The 25,007-nt window shown below is 41.1% G+C and overlaps 1 protein-coding gene across 14 annotated transcripts in view; it reads left to right on the plus strand.

The window, feature by feature from the left end:
- BCAS3 (BCAS3 microtubule associated cell migration factor) overlaps positions 1 to 25,007 on the plus strand; it is a 294,447-nt gene that overhangs the window by 71,550 nt on the left and 197,890 nt on the right. For all 14 annotated transcript variants that reach the window (XR_012051429.1, XM_030288254.4, XM_030288255.4 and 11 more), the window contains exons 15-16: positions 5,166 to 5,430; positions 19,990 to 20,140. Coding sequence is in view for 13 of the 14 variants with exons in the window: in XM_030288254.4 (XP_030144114.4) it covers positions 5,166 to 5,430; positions 19,990 to 20,140 (416 nt within the window). In the remaining variant the exon portion in view is untranslated. The remainder of the gene's footprint in view (positions 1 to 5,165; positions 5,431 to 19,989; positions 20,141 to 25,007) is intronic.

Here is a 25,007-nt window from a genome sequence, read left to right on the forward strand (position 1 = left end):
CTCAGATGCAGATGGGGTGGGATGGAAGGTGGACCTCTGCCTCAGAAGGGAATTGTGAAGCAATGACCATGGTAGAATGTGAAGTGCTCAGATAGTTCACTGAGTGCCAAGGTCACAGTGTTCAAAGTCACTGTTCTGCAAACACAGACAGAAGTCCCTGTTTTGGTTGTACCAGATTGAGATCTTTTAGCCTTTGAGTGCCACTTGTGCTTTAGATTTTATATTTTTTTCACTTAAGAGGACAAAGAGCAGCACTGAGTAACACCAGGAAGGTCCATTGCAAGGGCTGGTTGTATTTTACTGAGTCAGAGAGGGAACTGAACCTCTCAGAGGACCTGTGCTTGCACAGTTCAGCTGTAAAGAGGAGAAATGTGCATGTGTATGTGCTGCACATTTTGGTTAAAGATACATTTTCTTGTCGTCCAGCTCTTGCATTGTGGGGCAACACTTACTGCACTCATATTTTTACCCAAGAGCATTCTGGAAGGTTTTTAATGAAGGCATAGCATGTTCTGAACTGAAGAAGCTCATTTACTTGCAGATGAAAGTTAGCCTGTCACCTGATGATCCTTTCTCTTTGATCTGAAATTGTAAACAGCAAAAACAAAATCCCTGAAAACAGCATTATCTCAGCCTAGGACAAATAAACGTAACGATAGCATCAGCTGGCTGCTGGCCAGCTCCTCTGTAATCTTTTACTCTGTCCAACTTTTGTTATTCCCACTCCCAAACTGCAGCTAGAACTGACTTCAGTTGGAGAAGGTAAACAGGGAATGATAAAAACGTTCCAGCCTGGCTGCCACGGAGCACGTGTGATGTGACACTTTTCCAGGGAACACACGAATGTTTCAGTGACGTGATTCCACAGAGACTGTTCGAGCTTGTGCCCAGGTAGTGAAACAGTGGAACAGCTTCCAAATATTGGATGTGAATCTCCATGGCCATGAGAAATTCCTTCCTGTGTGTGACATGCTCATAGTTGGTTATTGAAATAGACTCTGTAAGGTTAGGAAGATTTTCTTATTTCTAGGGAAGAAGCTGCGGATGGGCTTGAAATAATCAAGATTGGTTTGGGGAAGTGATCAGTGGTGGATGAGAGCTGACAAGAAGCTGCTGCAGTCAGAAGTAGCTTGGCTGCCCTGGGGAGATGCAGCCCTGAGCAGCAGCATTTGCAGGCTCAGCCATCAATAGAGAGCTCAGCTCTGGTTAAAGGCCCCACGTGAATCCCTCACTGTGCCCACATTCTGCCCTTGCTTTTACACAGAACTGAAATCAGTGTTGAGGACTTGGAGAGACACAGTTGGGTCTGCATGGGTCTGATAAATCATATTGTGTAGGCCGTGATTTTATTATTTTTTCATTTATGTTTGTTGCGACATCATTTCCTTAATTTTCTCAGCCAAAAAAATTCACATACAGACCAGTTTTCTAATTTATTTTGACCCTTACCTCCTCAGGACTGCTGCTCTTTCTCATTGCTTAATGATACTGGTTTTTTCTTTCTGCCATCTCCCTGCACAGCATAATTCAATACTTGAGTCCTGTGCTTCAAATCAGGGTGTTTTGTCTCTGTGACACAGCACAGTGATCATGAACAGGTCACGTTCCTGTTGCAGCACTGCTGGTCTTACTCTCCAAGTTTAATTAAATGCAGTAAAATGCACAAGAATATACAGATTGCACCTGGTGTAACTCCACATGACTGACAGAGGGGTGGTAGGAAGGAAAAAAAGAGTGCTAGGAAGATCAAAATGTGGTTTATTTCTGATCATTATTATTGAGATCCAAGGTTCAGCGTTGTGAGGTTGGTTTTCTGTTATGTGAATTACCTGGAAACAGTCTTGTGCTGGGTGCTCTGGGCTGACCCTGTCTGAGCAGGGAGGTTGGACCAGAAGAGCTTCTGTGGCCCCTTCCAACCCAACCCATTCTGTGAGTCTGTGATTCAGAAATTGTTTTTCAATCTGTACAGTATTGAAAGCTGATCCTCAGCAGAGTTGTTGACATGTGCCAGGTCCTTGGAGGACTCTGTATAATTAAATTACCTGACTGTATCACTCAGGGCAGACTCTGAGTGGTAGCTACATTTTAATTCAGTTTTCTGGAGGATTTTACATCATAATGTTCAAAACACAGGGCAATAGAGAAGTGGAAGTTATAAAGAAGCATAGAAGAGTAATTGGAGGGAAACAGGAGAAGACAGGAAGCACATTGACCTTTTGGAGGAAATCCAGAGGAGGCCACCAAAATGTTTAGAGGGCTGGAACCCCTCTCATATGAGGAAAGGCAAAGAGAATTGGGATTGTTCAGCCTGGAAAAGAGAAGGCTTTGGAATGGTGTATTTTGTGGCCTTACAGTACCTGAAGGGAGCCTGCAAGAAAGATGGGGAGTCTAGGACTGATAAGAATTTGACAACATCTTACGGGTTCCCAAATTAAACAAAATCTCAGGCCTGTAATTCCCTTTACTGGTCCAGACAGAAAAGGATAGATAATATTTTAAAATACAGACGTGAGTATTAAATGTGACATTGACCTTGAGCTATAGAATAAACTTTGCAGCGTGAGAGATCTGGTGTACTTTGTACTTTATTAACATATATCTGTAAACACTATGGGGTCTTGATTGATCTTTGGTATCTAAACATTGCATCATAATTAACAACAAATCCAGAAATGTATTATAAATACATGAAATAATAGTACATTAACCTAAAGAACAGCAATAAACTGCAACACTTAGCATAAACTTGAAAACCACTAATGGGCCACTGTGCAGTTTGTTTATACTCTGAGCAGTCGAGAACTCGGCGTAATGTACAGGAACGTGGTGGGGAACAGCACAGCCCAGGGCATAATTTATAGGGCTTTATTCATGGACACAGCTGATTTCTGAAGTTGTTTCTGAGACTGCCACGATGAGCATTGTCCTTTCAGCCTTCTTCCAGTTCTCATGGAGAGTTACGGGCTCCTTTGCGTTGCACAGATGGATTTGCGCTGGTTTGATGTGAGCGTGTTTAATTCATGCCCTTGGAATTGGGAATGTTCTCTGAATCATCTCCTTGGACTGCCCGTGGTTCTGCTGCTCCTCCTGTATCTGTGACGGACAAACGAGGCCACGTTTGAGAGCAGTGAGCAATAGGTGAATCACGTGGAACAGCAGCTTCCAAAATACTCTTTGCCACTGCTGAGCAGGGTTTCATAGCTCTGTTCCTGTAAATCTTAATTCATTGCACTCTTCTGTCAACGCTTTTTCCATGTTATTACTGAGCATTAGAACCCTTCTGCCTTTGTGGTTTCAGCCATGTTTTAGGGAGCCGTGCCCACGATGCCCGCTCTGACTGCAGCCAGTGTTTGTGAGCGCTTTTTTAAAGAGAGCTTTTGGGATTACGGAGTTCCACACTTTATTCCTGTAGATCAGGAATACTTTTTTTCTGTGTAATGTTTACACTGAGGGAAAAAAAACAACATCCTGTAGTGATTGTTTCCCAGTTTCTTGGCTGGGGTTGTCATTTGCCAGGGCTGTTGTGTGTAGTTTCTGAAAGAACATAACCCTCAGGGTGCCAACTGGAAACTGAGTACTAAAGTAGAAACACACAGTTTTGTTGCATGCTACAGTGCGATGGAATTTTTTCTCTGTCATCTCATAGTACTGTTGTAACTGAGAGTGGCAGTTTCTACGCAGTTCATATGTTTGGTTTTGACCAGGAGAATTTGCCACTTTAGCAGCAAGTACTGAAATACTCTTGGTGCTGTCGTTTTCCCTGACTCCACAGCCTTTGGGATTTTTTTAGGAGCCCTTATTAATCCCTGTAGGGTCTCTAATCCCTTCTGAGCAATCTGTTAAGGTGAAACACTTTGTAAGCAGACTCAGAGCTCGAGTGCTGCACTGTAGGTCGGTCAGAGCTGAATCCTGAAGTGCCAGAGCTGTCAGGTTTGGGGAGCTTGCTGAGCTGCACCATTGGCAGCTCCTTTGGGGATGTCACCAGGACTGAAAGGAGCAGGTGTGGAGCGCTGCTTTAGGTTTATCTCGCTAATGCTGATGAGGCATTTTATGTTGTGACAGTCTGTCAATCAAATATCTTGTCACGAGTCACCAGACTTAAATCCTTTTTTTATCTCCGAGGCTTCAGGACTCTGCTGGAAACTTGCACTTTGATGAATACTTTGCTGCTTTTGTCTGGAATAACTGGAGTGCATTTCTGGAATATTTGTCAAGATTTTATCAGTGTTTACTCCAATTTGAGTACCTACTGCATTGTAAAACTGGCTTTAGTGAAAACTTAAAGAATTTTATTTCGTTTATGCTGTTTAATAATATAATGAAAACTAATCCTACGTCTATATGTTTGTTTGCCGTGGTAAATCCCACTTGTGTCCATGGTTCCTTTTAGTCAGCTTTTACCTTTAAAAACATTTTTGGAAGAATTGTTTCGGGACTTTTTTTTTCTCTATGATAAATCATTTTAACTTCGACTGCTTGTTTTCTTGAGTTGTCTGCCAGGACGGGCTTGGAAACAAACTTTAATCTCTCTTTTAAAGCATTCCTTCAGGAACAAGAATTTGCTTTCCATCAAAGCGTTGTGTAAAGCACACTTGAAAGAGAATTAAATCCTTCTGGACTTCGTATCTGAGATCTATGCAAGGAGTAACCATAGTGGAAAATGTTTAACTGTATTTTTATATTTGCTTCAAAACTGACCATTTTAAGCTAAAATAAGACTTGTACCAGTATTTGTCAAAACCAGGCCCAGTGGTGAGATCTCTCTCTTTTCTTCTCATCCCTCCCTTTTCCCTTTTTTGGGCAATCTCTAAAGATTAAACAAGCAAATACAAAACATGTAATTGCAACAATTTCCCAGCTCTTTTTAAAACAAAATTATGTTTGAAACCTACATCAAGATCTTGTGGCTTTCTGCAGCACTTTGCAGCATGATTTGTTTTCATAATCTCAGAATATTTTGAAAAGTACACAAAATTTGGAACTGTGAATTACAGTGTATATACTGAATACTAAGTTCATTGATAAGTGCACCAAAATTCAAATTATTGCCTAAATGTGAGGGGTTCTTTTCCCATTTCCAGTTCAGATTTGTGTTTGGGACATGACCCCTGTGTTGGAGGTGTGCACGTTGGTGGCTTCATTGCCCTGTCACCCCTTTTTTCCAGGTACAGGATATCTCCTTCAGCCACGACTGCCGCTGGGTGGTGGTCAGCACGCTGCGAGGCACTTCCCACGTTTTCCCCATCAATCCCTATGGGGGCCAGCCCTGTGTCAGGACTCACATGTCCCCACGGGTGGTCAATCGCATGAGCCGCTTCCAGAAGAGCGCGGGGCTGGAGGAGATCGAGCAGGAGCTGACGTCGAAGCAGGGCGGACGCTGCAGCCCCGTGCCCGGCCTGTCCAGCAGCCCCTCTGGCTCACCCCTCCATGGTAAATCCACTTTCTTCCTTTCTTTCTGTCATCAGGATAATATGAATTTCATAAAATGCTGTAGATACTGTGCAAAAATATGTGATGTAAGCAGAGGAATGAGCCAAGGTGGAAACACTTTGGAAAGACAGTTCTAGTTATGTATCTTGCTCTAAGTAAATGATGCTGTCACAGGTGTGTTAATAATTTCTACTCAAAACTGAAAGGTTGGGGGTCTTTAGGTTTCAAGTTTTGTTTCCATGTAAAGCACAGTCAGTAAACTGGTCTGTTCAAATAATTGTATTGCTTAAAATTCTCATTGTTCATTGGCCTTGATGATCACAAAGCACATCTGGATATCTGCAGTAAATACTGCTCAAGGAGAAATGTGGGAACAAGGCAGTGGGAAGCTGGTGGCACAGATTTATGTCTACTTTTTGTGTGTGTGTGGGAAAAACGTGACAAATAATGTGTAAAGGTAAAGAAATCTGTAAGAACTGATCTGTCCATCCTGTTCCTGTGGTGGATGTGCCTTGGAGAAATCAGAAGGGTGTGAAGGGGAGCTTCAAAACATGTTCAAAAATTATCAATGTTACAGCTTTTCCAGTTTTTCTTTCCTTTCAGCCTTCCTCTTTCATGAGATCTGTGCTAGCAGCTGTTTTGTTTGCATTCAGGATTTGCTGCATCCTTTCTGTTGAGAGTAAGTCACAAGTTCCATGGAAGTGAAAGTTTGAATAGCAGTTTGTTTGGGGTAGCCACCCTTTTCCAGTCTGAGAGTATTAAAAATGGCCAGGAACAGTCCCTCTTTCCTAATTATGAGTAGAATTAGGAGCTCTTGTGAAAGCCCAACTATGTGCTGGGCTTTCTGCTATAGAGAGAACCTTTGTGGGATTTCTGAATCAAAGGAGCTGTTTTATGACTTGGTGATTATTAAGGGAACCAGACTTGTCTCAGAACAACCCTCTCTGTTTTTGCCTTTCTTTGGACTTCTCTGAACAAAGGTTTGTGCGTGGCTGTTCTGGAGCCATCCTCTTCTGCCTGGAGCCACTGGAAGGCACCCAAAACGTGCTCTGAACTTTCTTCCTCTTTGGACACAGTTGTGTATCTACCATTTCACTTCCTCTCATCTCTGTACAGCAGCTCAGCCTGAAACAGGCTGGGGAGTGCTCCAAAGGTTTGCTATGGCACATCCAACTACTTTTAACTGTGAACATCATGGAGAGGAGAGGAAGGAACTGTCAATTTGTGTGGCTATCACCCAGCCAGTTCTATTTTCTATCAAGGGAAATTGCAGTAAGTTGTTGCCTTTACAATACTCTGAGGCACATTTGAAGTTTTGAATAGATTTGACACTTTTTAAAAAGAAGTCTCAGCAGTTTCAGGATGCTCAGTGGTGGAGGTAGGACAGGCGTGCTTGGACAAGTCACTGAGAGAGAGGCAGCAGCTTTTAGGGGAGTGTCTCAAGAGTTCTGGGCCTTCAGTTTGCAGATGTCGGTCTTGAAAGATAATAAATCAGATTTCTTTCAAGATCTCTGTGCAGTCATCACTGCCCGAAAAATAGGTCTGTTTAAACAAACAGCTCCACTGGAAGTCTGCACATGAGTGCTGAGAATGAAGGCAGGAAGGTGACTTTGATTCCTGGAGGACTTCACACAGATTGTGCTCATCACTTCCGCAAGTGCAGAAGTTGGACACGTGCTGTGATTGTGTGTTGGTAATTTGCAAAACTTCATATGAACATTTTCCATGAGAAATTTGTGGGGATTTATAGAGGAGTTAGCATAGATGCCTCAGAATAAATTAGGGGAAAAAAAAGTTGTGTTTGAAAGAGTCCATTTGGTAAAATACTGTAATATTTTCAGTAATTTCATTGCTGCTTTTTCATTTCAGTAATCTTTCAGTTCCCCTGGCTGAAGCCAGGCAGGATATTGAACCCTATTCTAAGCTTTTTATAAAAAGCCATTTATCATCAACTTGTAAAGACCCCTGAAGTTCAGAGTGACTTTCAGCAGAGGGATTGTGTGTGTGTATGTGTGTGTGTGGCAGCAGGATTAGAGACCGATGATTATTTTAATTTGTGAGCTAAGATGTGTTTATTCAGATTGTAACAGCTCCTTACCATATTATAATGTTAAATTATTGTTGTTTGGAAGAGTCCCGGCAGTCTGGTGACAGAACTGTAAACGAGTCCTCAAAACAGAAAAGAGCAGTTCTGGGTTTAATTCTTTGCTTTATTTCTAACGCGCTCTGCAGCCCTTGGTGAATTTTATTCAGCTGATTTTGTCTGTCAGCTCTCTGCTGTGTGACAACAGTAATAATCTCTGTGTTCCCTGCGTGTGGAATGATTTAAATTTTGCAGCCTTCTTCAAGAAGAATAACTGTTACGTTCCTTAATCACCCCTCTAAGAGCAGATGATTATAATGAAAGTAAAGCCAGAGACTGTGTCCTGGAGAGCACCACTGCTCTGGGACAAGGTGTTGATTAAGTGACTGATTCAGAGGAGATTGTGGCAAACTGGAGGATTTTTCTGTGTGGAGTCATGTCATCACGATTTTCCTCCTGCATATTTTCCAACTTGCAGTAAACCCTACATTTAAAAACGGCTTTTAATCTTTCTGCTGACATCTGTCTTATCTTCCCTTTTGCTTAGCAATTGTAACTTATTGATGGTAACCTATGATTAGCTTTTGTTCTTGTAAATATTTTCAGAGCTCGGGCTCTGTCGTATTTTTCTCACTTGTTTTTTTCCTCCTAGTTTCAAAATGAAACTGTTTGCTGTGTATATAGTAGCAAGGCAATCTATTTACATTGTGTTGGAGCACCCTAGGACTGTTTACCCACACAAAGTCAGCCTTTGCTGGGGGTAGGGATGATTTCATTTCCAAATGAATCATTGTTTGGCTTTGTTCTTTCCTGCAGAATGAAGTAAACTGTTAAATAGAGGATGATAAAGAGATATTTCCTTTGCACCTTTTATAACCGACTGAGATTTTGTTTGGGCTGTTCTGTCTGTTAATGCAGCGAGGTTGTATTTTTATCATTCCCTTGTATTGCCAGAGTGTGTTGTCGGGAATATCTGAGTTATGTTGGGATCCTTTTATGGGCTTTTACTAGTATAAGACTATTGCAACATCGGTTAGTAGTTGGGGTGAACATTAGGGTAAACTATGGCCTTATGTGACCATTTCACTTATATAAAATTGGGTTTATGGCCCTTACCTGTCTCACACAATGAGGATTAAGGGATGAGTCGTCAAAGCAGAGCAATGTCCTTGGTGTTGCAAACCTCTCCGTGATCTCTTGAGGTCACATATGAATAGCAAGGAGCATTTAGCTGTAAAAATGCAATGCTTTACTTGGACGGTTGAAAACTACACATAACTTCAATTATTTTAATCCTGCAAATTAAAATGTACAGAATGTTAATAATTCTTGCAGCGCCAGTAAGTGAAATAAAGTCTGTGTAGCTCTGCTCGCTCGGTTTTCTCTGCTGTTGGCTGCAGGATTTTCCAGCACCAGAACAAATAATAATCAAGTAAGTTAACATTGGATCTACAGCTACACATCCACACCTACTAAAAATATTCCATAATAATATGATACTCTCTGAATTTGCCTTGAATTTCATTGGGGATTGAAGTATTTATTTATTTGCCAAAAAACTGTTCATAGTACACCATGGTTCTGGTTCAGATTTAATGCTGATGCTGAGAGGGAGTCTATAAATTTAGAATTATTAAAAAACCATGTTGTTCTCTATACAGTGCATTCAGGCTTGTATTTTTCTCTTTATAAGTATTTTAGTATGGCACTTTTTCATTGCAGAATCTTTTCTAAGTTTAAAAATCAAAAGCTTTTTCTTGCTTTTCCTTCATTTGTCACAATCACAACATGATTAAAATCCAAGCGTAAAACTGGAAGTTTGAAAAACATGCAGCTTGAGATGCTTTACATATTTTCACGTTAGTTTTCACTATTTCCCAGAGTGAAACTTCTTTTACTAGAAGAATTCTTATGGGAAAGCAGAGTTGAAAGGACTGACATCATCAGCCCTTCCTGAAAAACAGATTGGTTTCCTTTAAGTAACACTCACTTAAACCACCTATTTAGAGAGAGGCAGACAAAAATAGTTTCAAAGAAAATTAACTGTGTAATAACTTAAAGCACTGGAGGGCAGTTCCTTTACGAAACGCTGGGAACACGACCTGACAACGATTCTTGGAAAACTCTCTATTAAGTTTAATTTTCCTCTTTGCAGCGTCCCACGATAGAAACACTGTGCGGAAACATCAGCGCAAGCTGCAGCATCGCCCCGCATTGTTTTATCGTGCTTTTAACATTGTTATTTGTGTCATTGTCGTGTTTCTTCACGGCGTCACACTCGGCTGTTTTTTAATTTAAGCGTAATTTCAAATAATTCCTTTTGCAGCCGCGTTTCTCAGCGCAGATTTCGGCTCCCTCAGCGCTGCCGCCGCGGCCTGCAGGGGGCGCCCTGTCCCCGGCCATGGCGCCTCAGGCGGGGCCGGCCCTGAGGGGACCTGGCGTGGAGCCGCCGTGAGGCGGGCAAATGGTGGCGATGAGGATAAACCTCTCTCTTTTTCACTAATATACCCAGCCGCTCGTAAAGGCATCGTAAATTTTTATTTATTTTCAATTATAAACCCTCCACATTCTCTGTGCTGCCTGAAGTATCCGTCGAGCGATTCTCATCACATCTTCACCTGAAGTTTTATTCTTCATGGTCTTAAGGCAGTTGAGAAAAAAACCCCAAAATTAACTTACCTGGTGGGAATTTTCTGTTAATGACTTTTAGAGACCATTCTGTGATTCTGTGATGATTCTTTCTTTCTCAAGCAATCCCGGCGATGGAAGGTCCCACATGTGGGGCTGGGAAGAGCTGGAATCACCAGTTTGGGAAGCATCCAGCAGCTTACTGGGTTTAACGAAGCTGTGTTTGGTGTGTTTTAACTGCCTTTTTTCCCCCTTTCATTTCTTTTTTTTTTTTTTTTTTTTTGTAATGGGTAGAGAATCAGTGGAGTAAAAGAAGTGGGTGGTGTATTTTGGATAGTTTCTGAGGTGGAAGGGAAAGATCCATTCCCTTCAGATAAGTAGGGAAGTAGACTGATAAATTCTGTCACAAGGGAAGTTCGTGTCTGTACATCTGATGTTTCTGATGCAGGTTTGTGTAAACAGCATAGATCGAAGACTTGGGGCATGTTTGTGTTGATATTTGAAAGAAAAGTTTCAATTATTCCACACAGATTGAAAATTGAACGAGACCGACATCAGAAGGGAGTTGCAGCTCTGGAGATAGGGAGTGTAAAAATCTATGGCTGAGTGATTTAGCACAGCAAATGCTGTAGCAGTGGTCAGAGCAAACTGTTTCAGAAGGGTTGTGGGTAGGCAGACAGAGGGGAAATAATCGGCAGCGCACAGGAGACTGTGATGGCAGAGATGGATCACGAGGTGAAGGGAAAGGGGAAGGCAGAGAGGAGTGGGATTACCACAGATGTGAACGTCCCACTGAAGTTTTCCTGTCAAGATGGATAATTTCAGTCTTGGTAACATCATATGGAAGAAAATTTTGAGAGGGTCAAGTGCTGATGTGTCAGAGTCAGGTACTGAGGGAGTCCACGAAGTGGTAACTGGAATTTTAAGTGTTTATCTGAAAATGACTTACTGATTGACAGTTCGTAATTCTATGGTTATTTCAATTGTTCCTTTGATTACTCCCTCTTAGTTTACAGTAAACCCATTTTTTTCCATCCACAAATCTCCCCAGCTAACCAGGTATATAAAAGACAGGCTAGTGCATTTCCTTTTTGTACTGTGCAAGTAGTAACGACATCCTGCAGCTGATCCCTCAGCATCCAGTTTGCTTTGATTGGGCTTTGCAGTTGCCAATTGGAAATTGATAAATAATTATAATAATGATCCATGAGAAGTAACATGCTTACCTTTTCTCAGTGCCTCAGTTCAGAGGGTTAGGTACACATGTGTACAGCAGAAATGAGTGTGACCAGCATAAAAGCCATTACTAGGATTGAGATTTGGAGTAACAGCTCAGCTGAAAAGAGTTGGTCACTGAAGGAGTGACGCAGGAAAGATTCTCTGCATGGTTCATGGCCAAAGCACAAAGGAGAAGGGCTGGAATTAGGTCAGGAGAAGAGTGGTCTAGCACAGGGGAGACACTGCAGTGCAGACATTTGTTGGTGGGTCAAGGAATGTAAGTGGTTCAAGGGAGCTGCCATCAGTGGAATGACAGAAAGTCGCTTTGCTCACCTGATACAAGCCTGTAATATGTTGGATCAGAAGGTGAGAAAGTAGAATCTAGAGTTTTTCAAGAGACCGTATCAGCTGAAGGAGGAGGTTTAAGTATGGAGGGTGTTGCATGACAAGGGAGGTTTGGCATGAGGGAAGGTGAAAGCATGTGAAGCTTCATGTAAGTAACCAGCGAGGGGAAGGAATGGGGTAAGAGCTGGTGGGAACGATCATTTTATCTGATGGACGTGCTGAGTTCAAGCCCAAACACCTTCTGCTTCCCCTGGCAGTGGGCATTCTGGGAATCCAGGGCTGCTCTCTGGTGTCTGCAGCCTGAATCAGACTCCCTGTCTGTATGATTGGTGATGGATTATGCAGTAAATGGGTGTTGCCCTTGCTGCTCTCTTTTTTTATTTTTCCAGTTTATTATTCTTAAGTAAGACATTTAATCAACTGTGCATCTTTGGTAGCCTGAAAAATGTAAACACTTTATGGAAAGAAACGTAAGCATTAAGATTAGAAATAAAATACACTTCTATCTTTTAAAAGGTTTATCTTTACCCTTAAATATGCTGATTGAGCTTATTCTGTTTCGTTTAGCCCTTGTGGGCTGTTAAAATCAGTTGCTTTTTCCCATCTCAAGGAAATGCATCTTTGACACTTCTCATGACCTGAGTCACGATGCTGTCACGGAGCCAGAAAACATCCTCAACGGTCATGGGTAAAAGAGCAGAGCTGCCAAGGGTGTGTGGTGGGTGCAAGAGGGACAGATTTCTTCAGTTCCTATCCTATGGGTGTTTCAGACAAGCCATTTATTATAATTACCCATGGATATTATTATCACGTTCTCAAATGCAGTGGTTCTCAAGGCACTTCTTTTTTTTCCACATAACTCGGGATAAATCTCATGTATTCAACCGGGATTGAATTCAGATGCTAAAATATTTGTTCTTATCATTGCAACTGGAGGGAAAATAAGTCAGAGATGGAAAGGTGAGGATAAAAAAATCACAGATGTATTAACATGTAGTTTATCATCAAAATAAATTGTAGTTAGCTCAGCCCTTTGGGTAAGGGGCTGCCATTAAACTTTCCCTATTTCCTCACTGAACACATTTGCACACAGAGATGTCCTTCAGAAATTCCCAGCCCAGTTCATTTTGCAGTTTCTGTGACCAGCAGATGAGTTTTTCTGACTGTGCTGTCTCAGTACAAAAAACATTAAGCTTATAAAGATAATTTTATTCTTCATCATTTGGAAGAGAAGTCTGAGACACCGAAATTTTCCAAAGTTTACAATGTTGAGGCATCTCGGAGTCGTTCTGAAAGAAGGCTTTGAATTGAAATCTGTGCTGATCTGAATTATGATGGATGGACACGACGAGGAGCAGCAATAGTGCATTCTTGTTTTCTCAAGCGCTTCATCATTCACCAGCAGACAGTGTTAGCAAAATTCCCATGTGCAAGAAATGGGAGCAACAGAGCCTCTCCCCAGCGCCCGGAGGCTGCCTGCACGATAACCTCATTAGTGCAGTGTTAGCTCAGAGTCCTGTCCTCTCAAGAGTTTGCAAACTCCAGCTCAGAGCTGTGGTAGCCGCAGCCTCTGGCTCAGAGCTGCTTACAGCCACGTGGTGGGGAGGATGGCGCTGCTCCTTTATGCTTGTTTCCAACATACTCTGCAGTTACACCTGTAGTAGTTATAAGAAACTAATCTTGCCCTGTTCCCATCCGTGGTGAGCTGAAGGTGCAAGATCCCTTTCAAAGCAGATGGACTTGGCCCTGGCCTTTGCTGGAGATGACCCAGGAAAGGGTGGCCAGTTTGGCTGTTCTGGCTGGTGACACCATCTGGAAGAGCCCAGCTGAAGCGTTGCCACCGCTGCCTGTGCAAAGCCTGAAGCCAACAGCTAGCAAACCAGTTTGGTGGGTTTATTTTGAGTTTTGCCCATACATGGACTTGAGCCTTGCACAAACAGTATTTTTAGTTAAGTAAGTCCTGAAAGATGATTATTATCCCAGATCTGTGTGTGTGATGGTGGAGGGGTTGTTCTCTGAGGAAATCCATCTTTGTCCAGGTAGAGGCACAGGCAGAAAGGGGACATGGGAGTTCCTTCTCCTGGGCACAAGTGGAGGTTATTTGGTATCAGTGAGTGGGACGATTCTTAACTGAGAGACAAAGTTCCTGAAACTGAAGATAGAAGAACTCCAGAAGAAGGAAGGGACTGTTGTGAGGCCATGTTCAGATTTTGAGTGGATGTTGCTGAAGTTCAAGGAGCTTGGGTGAGAGGGCAGGGGACGGTGTCCCAGCAGTGACTGAGACACTTGGGCTGGTGCTGGCGTGTTTCTGCTGAGCACTCTGACTTCGGAGCTGTTACCATCACATGCCTTGCCTGGATGCAAGCAGAGAGCAAGCTCTGCTTTCTTAGGGTGACCGTGAGATTTAGAGCAGCTGTGTTTCCAAAGGTTCCATATCAAACAGATTTAAATGTTACAAAAACAACCGGATGCGTTATTTTCTTCCATCCATTCCAATGGAAGCAAGTTAGTGATAGGTTTAGCTCTGAGTAGCTACATGATATGTGCACGGGAGCTAAGACATAATATTCCTCCTTTAATGAGTCTAATTGTACTGGAAATATTGAGGGTTAGGGTGTGAAATGAGTTTAAATTTGATAGGACACAATTCAAGGAAATGGCAATGTAACTTTAATTGAGAGGCGATCGTTAACTAAAATAATTAGTTTCCTGACTTTTTCTAGGAAAAGATCTAACATTCTATAAAGAAAGATAACACATGTTGGACTGAATAAAACAAAACATGAAAGCAAAAGCCCACTTTGGCAGTAATTAAGACTCGTGGTGCTGGGTGTGTTTCCAGGGCCGTTCCTGGGTTTGTCTGTCAGGCTCTTCCAAGGACTCCGTGAGCCAGCATTGCTTCCGCTGGGTTCTCTGCTGGGGTCACAAGGCAGCATTTCTCACCAGGGCGCTGCTGTTTCCTCTTCCGACTGTAGTAGATTACAGATTATACTGGAACATGTCTGAGGAAAGGTCAGAAACGAGGGTGAAAGTCTTGGAACAGAAGCTGGGAAGCTTTCCATTCTCATCCGGGAAACTTTTTGTATTGAATAAAAAGCAAAGCAAAATAAACCACCACATCCATGACACTTCTGTTTTTCCTGCCATTTTTTGCCTCGCAGTTAGAGAGGATTTTATTTCCCTTGCATTATACAATTAGGGAATGTTTAGCTGAGGAATCCTCAGTGTTACACTGAACAGAAATAATGGCCAAACATGGTTCATTTTTCTGTAACTTGGCCTCCACATGATTGCATAGCCTGGAGTTACTGCATTTTTATTTACCAAATTATAGATGTTTATATGTAGTGTTAATGTCAGTAGACTTTGTGGTACCCTTTGAAATGGAGTCTGTTAAATACTGGAAGATATAAAAGCTAATCAAGTAGGGTTTGAATTTTAATGACACTGCATTACTAAGCTTTTTGTATTGGAGTAATGGAAGAAAAATGGAAAAAATCAACATGGAAGCATTTTATTGTAAGGCTGAGAGGTGCTTGATACCACTTTAGTTTTTCAAATAAAGTGTATAGAGAAGCTAAAATCCTTCTGATCATTACTTTCCTACCAGAAAAAAATGTCTGGGCCAAGTCCTCTTTGCTTTGCTCGCTGACAGTTTGCACCAAAGAAAATACTGCAGCACTTGGAGACATGTCATACACATGCTGAAATCTAATGGGTAAAAGGGTTTAATTTCAGTTTGTTGATAAGTTGGTGTGAGGGTGTAGTTTTGGTTTTAAGCATGGCTGTGATTTAGGAGTTCCATTTCCATGCACAAATGGGATCTATGGTACTGATAGTTTCAAACTCATTTGAAATCAGATAAGAAGTGATGTGGTTCCATGCTGTGTTTGGACTAAAGAGCAGTGGCAGGGGCTTCTTCCACATCATTCTTTCAGGATCCTATGAAGTCTTTTTGCCACACTTGCTGGTGAGTGTAATCCTTGGGGCTGGGGAATGTCCCTACCAAGCTGCATTTGGATGTCTAATTGTGTCATTAGTAGTGCCAAAAATTAGGGTGTTTCTCCTCCTCTCTCCTCAGAGATGATCTCTGACAGCAGTGCCCTCGAGTGCTCCGTTCAAACACTGACCAATTTGAAATCTGGCCTGAATTCATCAAGGCTCTTAGTTGATCAGAAGAGGACAAGTAACTGTATTAATTGCTTTCAGTTGATTGATTGCTTTTTGAACAATTTTACAAGCTTGCAAGTCTTGGATGTTTTCCCCTTGATGTACCTTTCCTCTCTTATCCAAACATACAGATTGAAAACTTCATAAAGTGAGAGTGGATCAAATGTTGTAATCTCATATTCAGGCCTAAAGAGTAACTTGCAGATTTACCATTGGAGGTTTGTGGAGAGCTGAGGGTGTCTCTGCCCAGGGGTTGAGGAGAGAAGCGATGCCGTGGGACCCCGAGCCTGTCCGGCCGTAACTGGGAGCTGCTCCTGATGGCTTTTCCACAGATGTCCAGCTTTGTCAAAACCCACTAAATCTTGTGGAGTTTATTTTCCTTATAGCATCTGTATTTTATAATGGTGCTTTTAATTTGTTTTTTCTTTGTCTGCTGGGATTTCTTTTGTCCGGCACTTGCAGGCCTCCCTTTTTTGCTGGGTGGAAGTGAGTCTGTCAGTGATGGCCGGTTTGGGAATACAGCTCGGCCCGGCGGCCACTCCCTCCCTCTGACAACAAAGCTCATTGTTGTTTTCTTTCTTCACTTTTATCCTCGGTTTAATCCGTTTCTCCTTTGAGTGTCAGTGGAATAAAACGTCTGGAAAAGAGTGGCTCAGGTTTTGGGGGGATGAGATGCTGGTGCTTTTGCAGACTCTCAGCAAACAGGTTCCAAACCAATGGATTGGGTTTTCCATGTCTCAGTAGGCAATGTTTGCCCAACATAAGGCTGCACTTGCAAATAAAATTGTCTGACTCCAGAGCCATGGCGTCCCCAGCTTTTTGGAAGTCCCTTAGTAAAATTAGTAAGAGATTTACCAGCCTAGACTGGCTTTAATGTATCCCATGCACAGCTCTGTATGAAAATCTCCTCTATGGCAGCCCATGGAAAGACAAATACTTGACCCCATGCCTTGCACAGGGTCCTGAGGGCTCTGGGTGATCACCAAGGGACAGTGCCTCCTTGCTCAGGATGCTCCACTGGAAATGATCCTTGAGAGGACACGTTTGCCCTGGAATTGTGATGGTGATGATTGATTGCAATAAAAGCATTCCTGGAGCAGCCTCTAGGATGAGATCTGTGTGTGTCGGTCTCCAACCATTTACAGTTAAATGCACTGTCCACATGTCAGGAGGTAACTTGAGTTCAGCATTCTGCTGGATGAAAAAAACTGGCTATTTCTACCCAACTTCAACTTTGGCTTATTTGTTGCTTGTCCTTTGACAGTGAATCAACAACAACTTGAGCTGTAGAAATAATGTTGATGCTTGATTGCATTCTTTGTGCTCTTTTGGCCTGATCTGACTGCCCTGTGCACACAAACTCCTGTTTGCTACCGGAGTTTCCTATTGGAAGGGCTGGAGGAATGGAAGGGTAATTTTTGGGATTCCTGGATGGGTGCACCAGCACACCAGAAAATTAAAGAGTTTTCTTTAACCTTAATCATCCCCACCATCTTAATACTATTGTAGTCAGATTTACAAGAACAACTTTCCTGTCAAAAATAATTTCTCTCCTCTTTGTAGCATTCCAACTTTTAATTTTTGACTAGTATCACTTTTAATTACAATTTTTGCAGTGAAGCAACTGACTGTTGCAGCAGAAAATGCAGGTTGGCAGGCAATGGTTATTGTGACATATGTTTGGTATTTACAGCTTTTCCATTTGTCACAGCAGAATTTTTTTATCATGTTTGTGCTGTGAAGTGCTGCATGTTTTGAGGTCTGGTTTAGTTAATTTTTTATTGAGGTTTGTATACATCAGATTTAGATATACTTCCAAATACATAGTTACAAATTTAATGCTTGACCTCCTGATGTTTTTTGGTTTCTTTCTCAAAGAACAATCCTCTTATATTTTAGTCCCTTTCAGAATATCTTTTAAACATTTTCATTCGTTTTTTATTGTTTAGTACTTTTTTGGGGGGTTTAATTATGTTTCCTTATGTATGAGCCTAAGAATTTGTAAGGTGTTGTTACTACAATTAATAAAAACCTCTGAAGGGATGAGATAATCTTGCAGTTTTCTAAGTATCCTTAACTGCTCTGGGAGTCCTCAACTTGTGTGGAAGCAAAACAGCTCATCCTTGTGTAGGCAGGACGATGTAAATTCCTCATTTCTTTGCATGCAAATAATCCATTGAATCAGCTGAAGGCTTTGCATATGGAAAACCACATGAAGCTGGGAGCAGGGGCACTGAGACATGAAATGTGCCTTGAGAGGGGAGAGGGGGCTGTTCCAACCCAGCCTGTGGATCAGTAGTTCAGAGTTAATAATTAGATTCTGAACAAGTGATAGAAAACAAATTACAGACATTTGGAGCCCCCTTTGGAGTCAGTGTTTGCTGTGCCCATGTGGGTTCAGGGGAATATGGGAGAGGGAAACACTTCCAGAGAGGCCTTGGTTGCAGGAACAGTGACTAATTAGACAATAATGCACAAAACTATTCATATGCCTTCCTGAAAAAACCAAAAATGCCTTATTAAACTAATTTTAAAAAATTAATTGCATCTCAGTCTTATTTAAAACTGAGCTGTTTTTTTTTTTTTTCTCCTTTTTCTTTGTATTCCAAGTTGGTAGAGGAAAATTGCTATTAATGAAATCTGCTCTCTGGGAACTTCAATAGGCTTGTTCTTCATTAAAGCCTTTCTATTTCTCTTAAAATGTATTGATGGATGCTCAGGCCAGATACTTATCACAAAATACACTTTGTAATTTCATCATTTCTCTTATTGTGCTTCTCTGAGATGCAGAGGTCTGGGGGCTTTGCAGAAAAACCCAAATAAAACCCCCAAGCTTACAGTTATATAGTATTAAAAGAAGGGTGAAGGAAGCATTGAGTGTCTTTAGGATGATGAGACATTCATTAAGATTTTACCGCCTTCCTTTTCCTATTTTCAGTCCATCTGAAGTACCATTAAAGCTTTTCAGGCAGCTTCCTGTGAGAAACCCTTTGCTGTGCTGTTTTTCTTCCTTGAAAAAAGGTGGCTGCTCTTGAGGCAGATTGTATGGATTTGGCCTGGGATTTGTATAATATCTGTGTAGAATGCATCGGTTGTTTAGGAACCTAATTCCCAATATGGTTCCCTTTTGATTAAGAACAAAGCCAGCGTTTCACAGCATTATAGGAACACAGAAAAACAAGTTAATGATCTAAACCTTTTAATTCATGGTTGCTTGTCTATTTAAAGTACTTTTGATTCTGCTATAAACAGACTGGCCCCTTTTTTTGTTTAACTTCTTTCTTTGGTTTCTTCACATTTCTTTCTTTACTGTCCATGAAATTTGGAGCTAGTTTCCTTTTCCAACTGAAGAATGAAAGGTTGTGACTACAGAGTGATACAGCGAGTAAGAAAGCGTATCCAAACTGGGCGTTCATCCAGCACAGACCTCTTTGAAATCAGCTAAATTTAGGGTTGTTGAGGGCTTTTTTGTTATGTTTTCCCTTTCCTTTTTTTCAGTACCTGTGTTTCATTTTCATCTTTTTTGAATGAATATGAAATTTGTTCCTTTTTTGATACTTTTTTGATTTTTACATCTAGTTTGGCGTGGCTTTATTTGACATAGTTACTTGATATTTCCCTCCAGCCTTAGTTCTGCAGATGATTATTCTGTATGTCTTTATCCGTCGAGACAACAAAAGCGACCTTTTCAGGACTTCCAATTACCAACACTGTATGTGGTACTTTAGGAAAATAATTCCCTTCTAGCTACTCCTTTTTTTTTAAATAGAGAATTGAAATCCAGAGCTTGTCCTTCAAATCGAACTCGAAAACTTTTCGGTGAACAAAACTGCCAGGCAAGCAGCAGCAGCAGCAGGAATAATTTCCCTTGCATGGAAAGGAATTCTTCCTTATCCCCATATGTAAAATTAGTAATTGCTTCTTCCATTGTAATTTATTCTTTATCTGAAATGAAGATTATTTTTTTAGATTTTTTCTTTTACTATAACAAGAGCTTGTTTGTGGTTTTTTGTGGGGTTTTTTTGTCTTTTTTATCTTATTTCAGGCACATGTAGAAATGATAAATGAAGAAAAAAATTCAGTAATGTGTTTTATTGCATCTCTATCCCATCAAGGTAAATTGAACAGCCAAGACACTTACAATAACTTCACAAACAACAATCCTGGCAATCCTCGACTCCTGCCTCTCCCAAGTTTGACTGTGGTGTTGCCTCTTGCTCAAATCAAGCAGCCAATGACATTAGGGACCATCACCAAACGCACAGGGTAAGTGGCACAAACCTTCCTCAACCTTTATGATTCATGTGGAAATCATTTGTGTTATTAGTGAGAATTAGTTTTAGTCTATATTTTAATTTCAGCGTATGTCATTTAATAGCAGCAGAAGAGGGGTGGGAGGAAGAGGAGACTGAAAGCATCAGATAAATAAATACAGCCTGAAAACAAACCTCTGTAAATTCAGGAATATTCATTTGAGTGGGTCAGGAGACATTTTCACACCAGGAATTGGAATGAAACGTAAGCAGAGCTGTATTCAATCAGAATAAAATATGGCTTTACTTTTTTTCCCAAGTTTGTTTATTTTGGTTTCCAACCTTTTCAAGCAGAAACGATTTTTGACCATCAGAACTAGAAAGACAGTAAGCCAGGTTCAGCAGAAAGGCAAAACTTAATCCCACTGTTTTCTTGACCTTATTTTTCCTCTGTTGTACAGTTCTGGACTGGGTGGATTTCCACTCCAGAGTCAGCTGCACTTTGGTACTTCTTATGTGCCATGATAATGCACTTCAAAGAATTTCTTGGGAAAAGCTTCTCTAAATATATATATTATAAGATTTTATGAGCTCCATAAACCACAGCAATTTTAAATTAATTAATACTGTCCAACAGCTGACATTTTTCTCTTGCTAAACTTTAAATATTCTTTCATTATAATTAAAGCTACAGGGTGATGATTATATTTTTCCTTTCTCATTTTCTGGTTTTTTGATTTCCTGAATATTTTCCAGTTAAAAATCTGATTGATCTGTTAGTTTTCAGAGGGCTTTTATATTTTTAAGGAAAATAGATCCAAGCATGGCATGTGGTTGGACAAAACAACTGCAAGTCCTACAGCTTCCTAACCTTTTCCTGCATTTTGGCAAACACAGGCACTGCCTCCCTTGCTTCAGTGCTTTCTTGCTCAAGCCCTGCTCATGAGGTGAATTTTCCCTTGTGTTTCATCAATTGGGAATTATTTTTCAGGCGAGAGCTGATGGGTATTCCCTCTCCCCTTGTGTAATTCCCGTATTTGCTGTAAAATCTCTTGGGGCTGGGTGCAGTGGCTGGGAGTGCTGGCAGGCAGGAGCTGGGCTGTGCACGTGTCTGTCCAGCAATCCTTTCCTGCCCTTGCCGTGAAACGGGAATTTCACAGCGCTCACGGAGCCAAACGTGAGCCACAGACACGCAGCTGCCCCAAGCACCGAGAGCAATTCCTGAACTTCACAGATAATTGTAAATGGAATTTAAGAAACACTGAAGAAACACTTGGAGGGTCACGTTGAGGTTTAGCTTCCTCCACAGACACAGTTCAGTTGCTTATTTTTGCCTTTTTAGCTTTCTGCTCAGTTTAAGCTGAGTGAAAAAAGTTTTGCTGCTGCTCAGGTGAATTTTGGAAGCGTATTCATGTGTGATCCTGGATGAGGATGCGAAGGGAGGTGGGGTCAGGGGGAGGTTGTCACAGGGCAGGGGGTCACAGTTCCTCAAAGAGGGGAAATACAAAAAACCTGACTTGAAAATACGGCCAGTGAAGGACACAAATATAAATGTGGGCTCCCAAAACTGGAATAGACACTTAGAACCAGGTGGGACACGGCAGAGAAAGAAATTAAAAATTTACCTGAGGGACTTCCAGGGGAGGTAGGTAATAGGAGCAGTGAGGGGAAGTATTTGGAAAAAAATCTCTTGGTTTGCAGTTGTATTTAATGTGAAACTTTTTACAAAGGTTTCCTTAATGCTGTGTTATACCAAGAAACCTTTCTAAAATTATTGCAATTGTAATAGGTCTGCAATATTTTATTTAATGTTTTATTCTTAAACATCTAAAACATTTTTGGAGTGCTCATATTTGTAGTTTTATGGTAGATTATGCTATTCACAAACTGTCTCTGTTCCATTTTATGTAATTTTTAAAACTAATTAAATTTAAAATGCTCAATGAGGCTTATGTAAGGGGGGAAAACAACAGTCATGGGAAATACCCTGCTGTGTAAATAGAGTTTTCATGAATGAGGATCATAATTTTCAGCACAGCCCACGTAGCCTTGTAACGGTAAGCCGAGAGCTTCCTTCATTTGTTCTGCATCCAAAATATTTGATGAAAGTACACAAAATTAACATGAAAAGCTGTTATTTATAAAGCAGGGATTTAAGAGGAATGCCTAGGATCCGAGAAGCCTGGCATGCCTAAAATGACCAAATTGAGACAGCAGCCTTAACTTAAACCTCCAGGGGGCAAAGCGTGTGTTTAACATATTTAACATCTGCCCTCATATTTCTGCAAACACATAGCACTGGAAGTCTGTGCAGTGTAAGATTTCGACAGGACAGGGACCATCTGCCTCGCTGGGAGAAGTGGAGGAGGCATGTATTACTGCAAATGGCAAAAGACAGATGTATTTACACCTACATGGTCAGCACCTCTAAGCACTGCTCCGAGGAAACAAGGCTCTTCCTCGGGAGCAGCTGCTGAACCTCGCCGTGGTGCGGCGATCAGAGAAGGAGCCGGCATCACTCAGCTCCTGCATCGCCCTCAAAGATTCTCTCCCGTGCTTGTGACTTCGAAAGAATTAAAAATTTAATCTGTTGCACCATATTTAAGCAAGGCTCAAATTATTAGAGGGCCGGATTTGTCCGTTTGATTTGCTCTTAACCATCAGCTGCTTTAATATTAAATCTTCATGAAGTCTTGTAGATTTTATTAACCAAAAAACCGAGTTGAGGTTTTTTCTGCCAGTATCCAAGACAGCAAAATACTTTCCGGGTACTGGAAGGACTGATCAGTGCTCTTAATATCATGTGTCTGGAGCAGAGCTGCAAAGCATGTCGTGTTGCCTGACAGGTGGAATGGCAGTAAATTTTTAAAAAGTGTTCCCTGTAGCCCTATGGGAATGAAAGATGGAGTCTGGAATTGTGTCGTGACCGTGCTGTTCATCACAGATGCTTTTTTCTTCCCTCTGCAAACATGCAGGTTTTGGAACATGTTCTGATCAGTCACTGCTCTGAATGCAAGTTCCATTGTCAGCATGAAGTGCCTTGGAGCATCCCCATCGCTGTCCTTCCCTTCTTCCCTGCCCTCTGCTTCTTCCCTTGCCTTTTCAATCTCCCACTGTAATTTCTGCACCTTCATCAAGCACTTAATTTTTGTCCCTACATTTTGTCATCCCATTGACTGGCTTTCCTGTAGTTTGTGCTGTCAGCACATTCGGGCTTTCCCAGAGGGGCTCTAATGCTAACGAGTGAGGAAGCTTCTGATGTTTTAAAGATTAGAGGAGGATGAATGACAGCACAAAAGCTGGATTTAATAAGTCTTTCTATATCTGTGCCTCAGTTTCCCCTCTCAAAATTTTGATAGTAATGCTGAATTCCTTGTCAAGGATGGTGAATGGGTTAATTCATTGCTCATTTACAAAGAGCTTATAGACTGGAAAGGGGGAGAGCTGTGTGATCCATCTCGTTGTCTATAAAAGGCAGTGACTCAGAACATTCTAGAATTCAGCTTTGTGCCCCACAGTACTCCATAAGAGTTCCCTGGGTTTGTGGAATGAGCTGTAGATAGTTTCCAGTGGGGACATGGGTGAGCTGTAATGGGAAGGAGGGAAGGAAAATATAGAATAATTGCCCCAAAAGAAAAACTATTGTCAGAGTTGGCTCCTCTGACAGCAGCATTTGTTTTAATTTCTCAAGGGACAGGGTCATTATATTTGTATCATACTGCACTCCCAAATTCATCCTTGCTGGAGTGAGCAGCAGGATGGAGCTTGCATTAGCTTAGTCTGGTCAAAACACAGAAATCCAGTGTGCCTTGCAGGAAAGGGATAAACCTTGCTTTTTTTTCCAGCCAGGAGATTTAGATAGTGTATTTTTAAACATGAAACTCTATCCCTTCTTCACCCCATCCCTCATTCCGCCCTCAGTGAGGAAGGGGGAAGTAGGTAAAGTGTCTGATGCAATTTTATCATTTTAATTTTATATGCACAGAAAGTCACTCATATATCTTGGGTTTATTTTGTCTCAGGGAGCTTCATTTATCCCGGAGTCAGCTACTGCAGCAAACAAAAATAAGTGGTGCAAAATCCCCACATTATGGTAAAATTAATAAAGAAAAAATAACTGAAAAAGTAGAGAAAAAAAAAGTAAAGCTAAAGAATTCAGCACAATTGTCTGAAGTCAGACATTCTCTTTCTGGCACATTTCTCAGACATATTTTATATAATTTTTCTTTTTTATGATACATTTTAGTAACAAAGCAACTGTTGTAATGATTTGTAATTGATACAAAATACAATTATTTGCACTAAAGTTTGTTCAGGTGTCACTGTTTATGAAAGGATTCTTGATTTGGCATGATGAGGGTTAGACTAAATGGGTATTGCAAAGCTTATTAAAAGCTTAAATACTTTTATTAGACATAACAACATGAAATCAAAGTATTTCAGTTTTCAATTTGCTAAAACTCAGAATCAGGTAAGAAACTGTGAAAATTCTGTCAGAACTTTGAATGGTAAATCACCTTAATTGCATGATTTCCTTTGGAATTTCTCCCTGGCTCTGGGAAAGGGGAACCTGGGTGAGTTTTTGCCTTGGCACTGCTCTCTTGCTGTCACCGAGCGCAGCCATCTGGTGCTGTCTCTTCAAGGCTGCGTTATCCTCTAATTTGTGACTTTTCTCTTGCTCTCAATTAGCATTCCATCCATATTATGTGAAGGAAATAGGGGAAAACAATTGCTTATATAAATATCATAGGGAAAATTGATTGTCTTTAAAGAAATCAGGTCTTTTGAACAGAAAAGAGGTACTAAGTTGGTTTTCTCACACTTAAAGCATTTTAATAAGACTCTGCTGTAGTCTTTGGAAGTGTAATTATATTTTCTTC

The sequence above is a fragment of the Taeniopygia guttata genome, chromosome 19, assembly GCF_048771995.1.
Source record: "Taeniopygia guttata chromosome 19, bTaeGut7.mat, whole genome shotgun sequence".
NCBI classification, from domain to species: Eukaryota; Metazoa; Chordata; class Aves; order Passeriformes; family Estrildidae; genus Taeniopygia; species Taeniopygia guttata.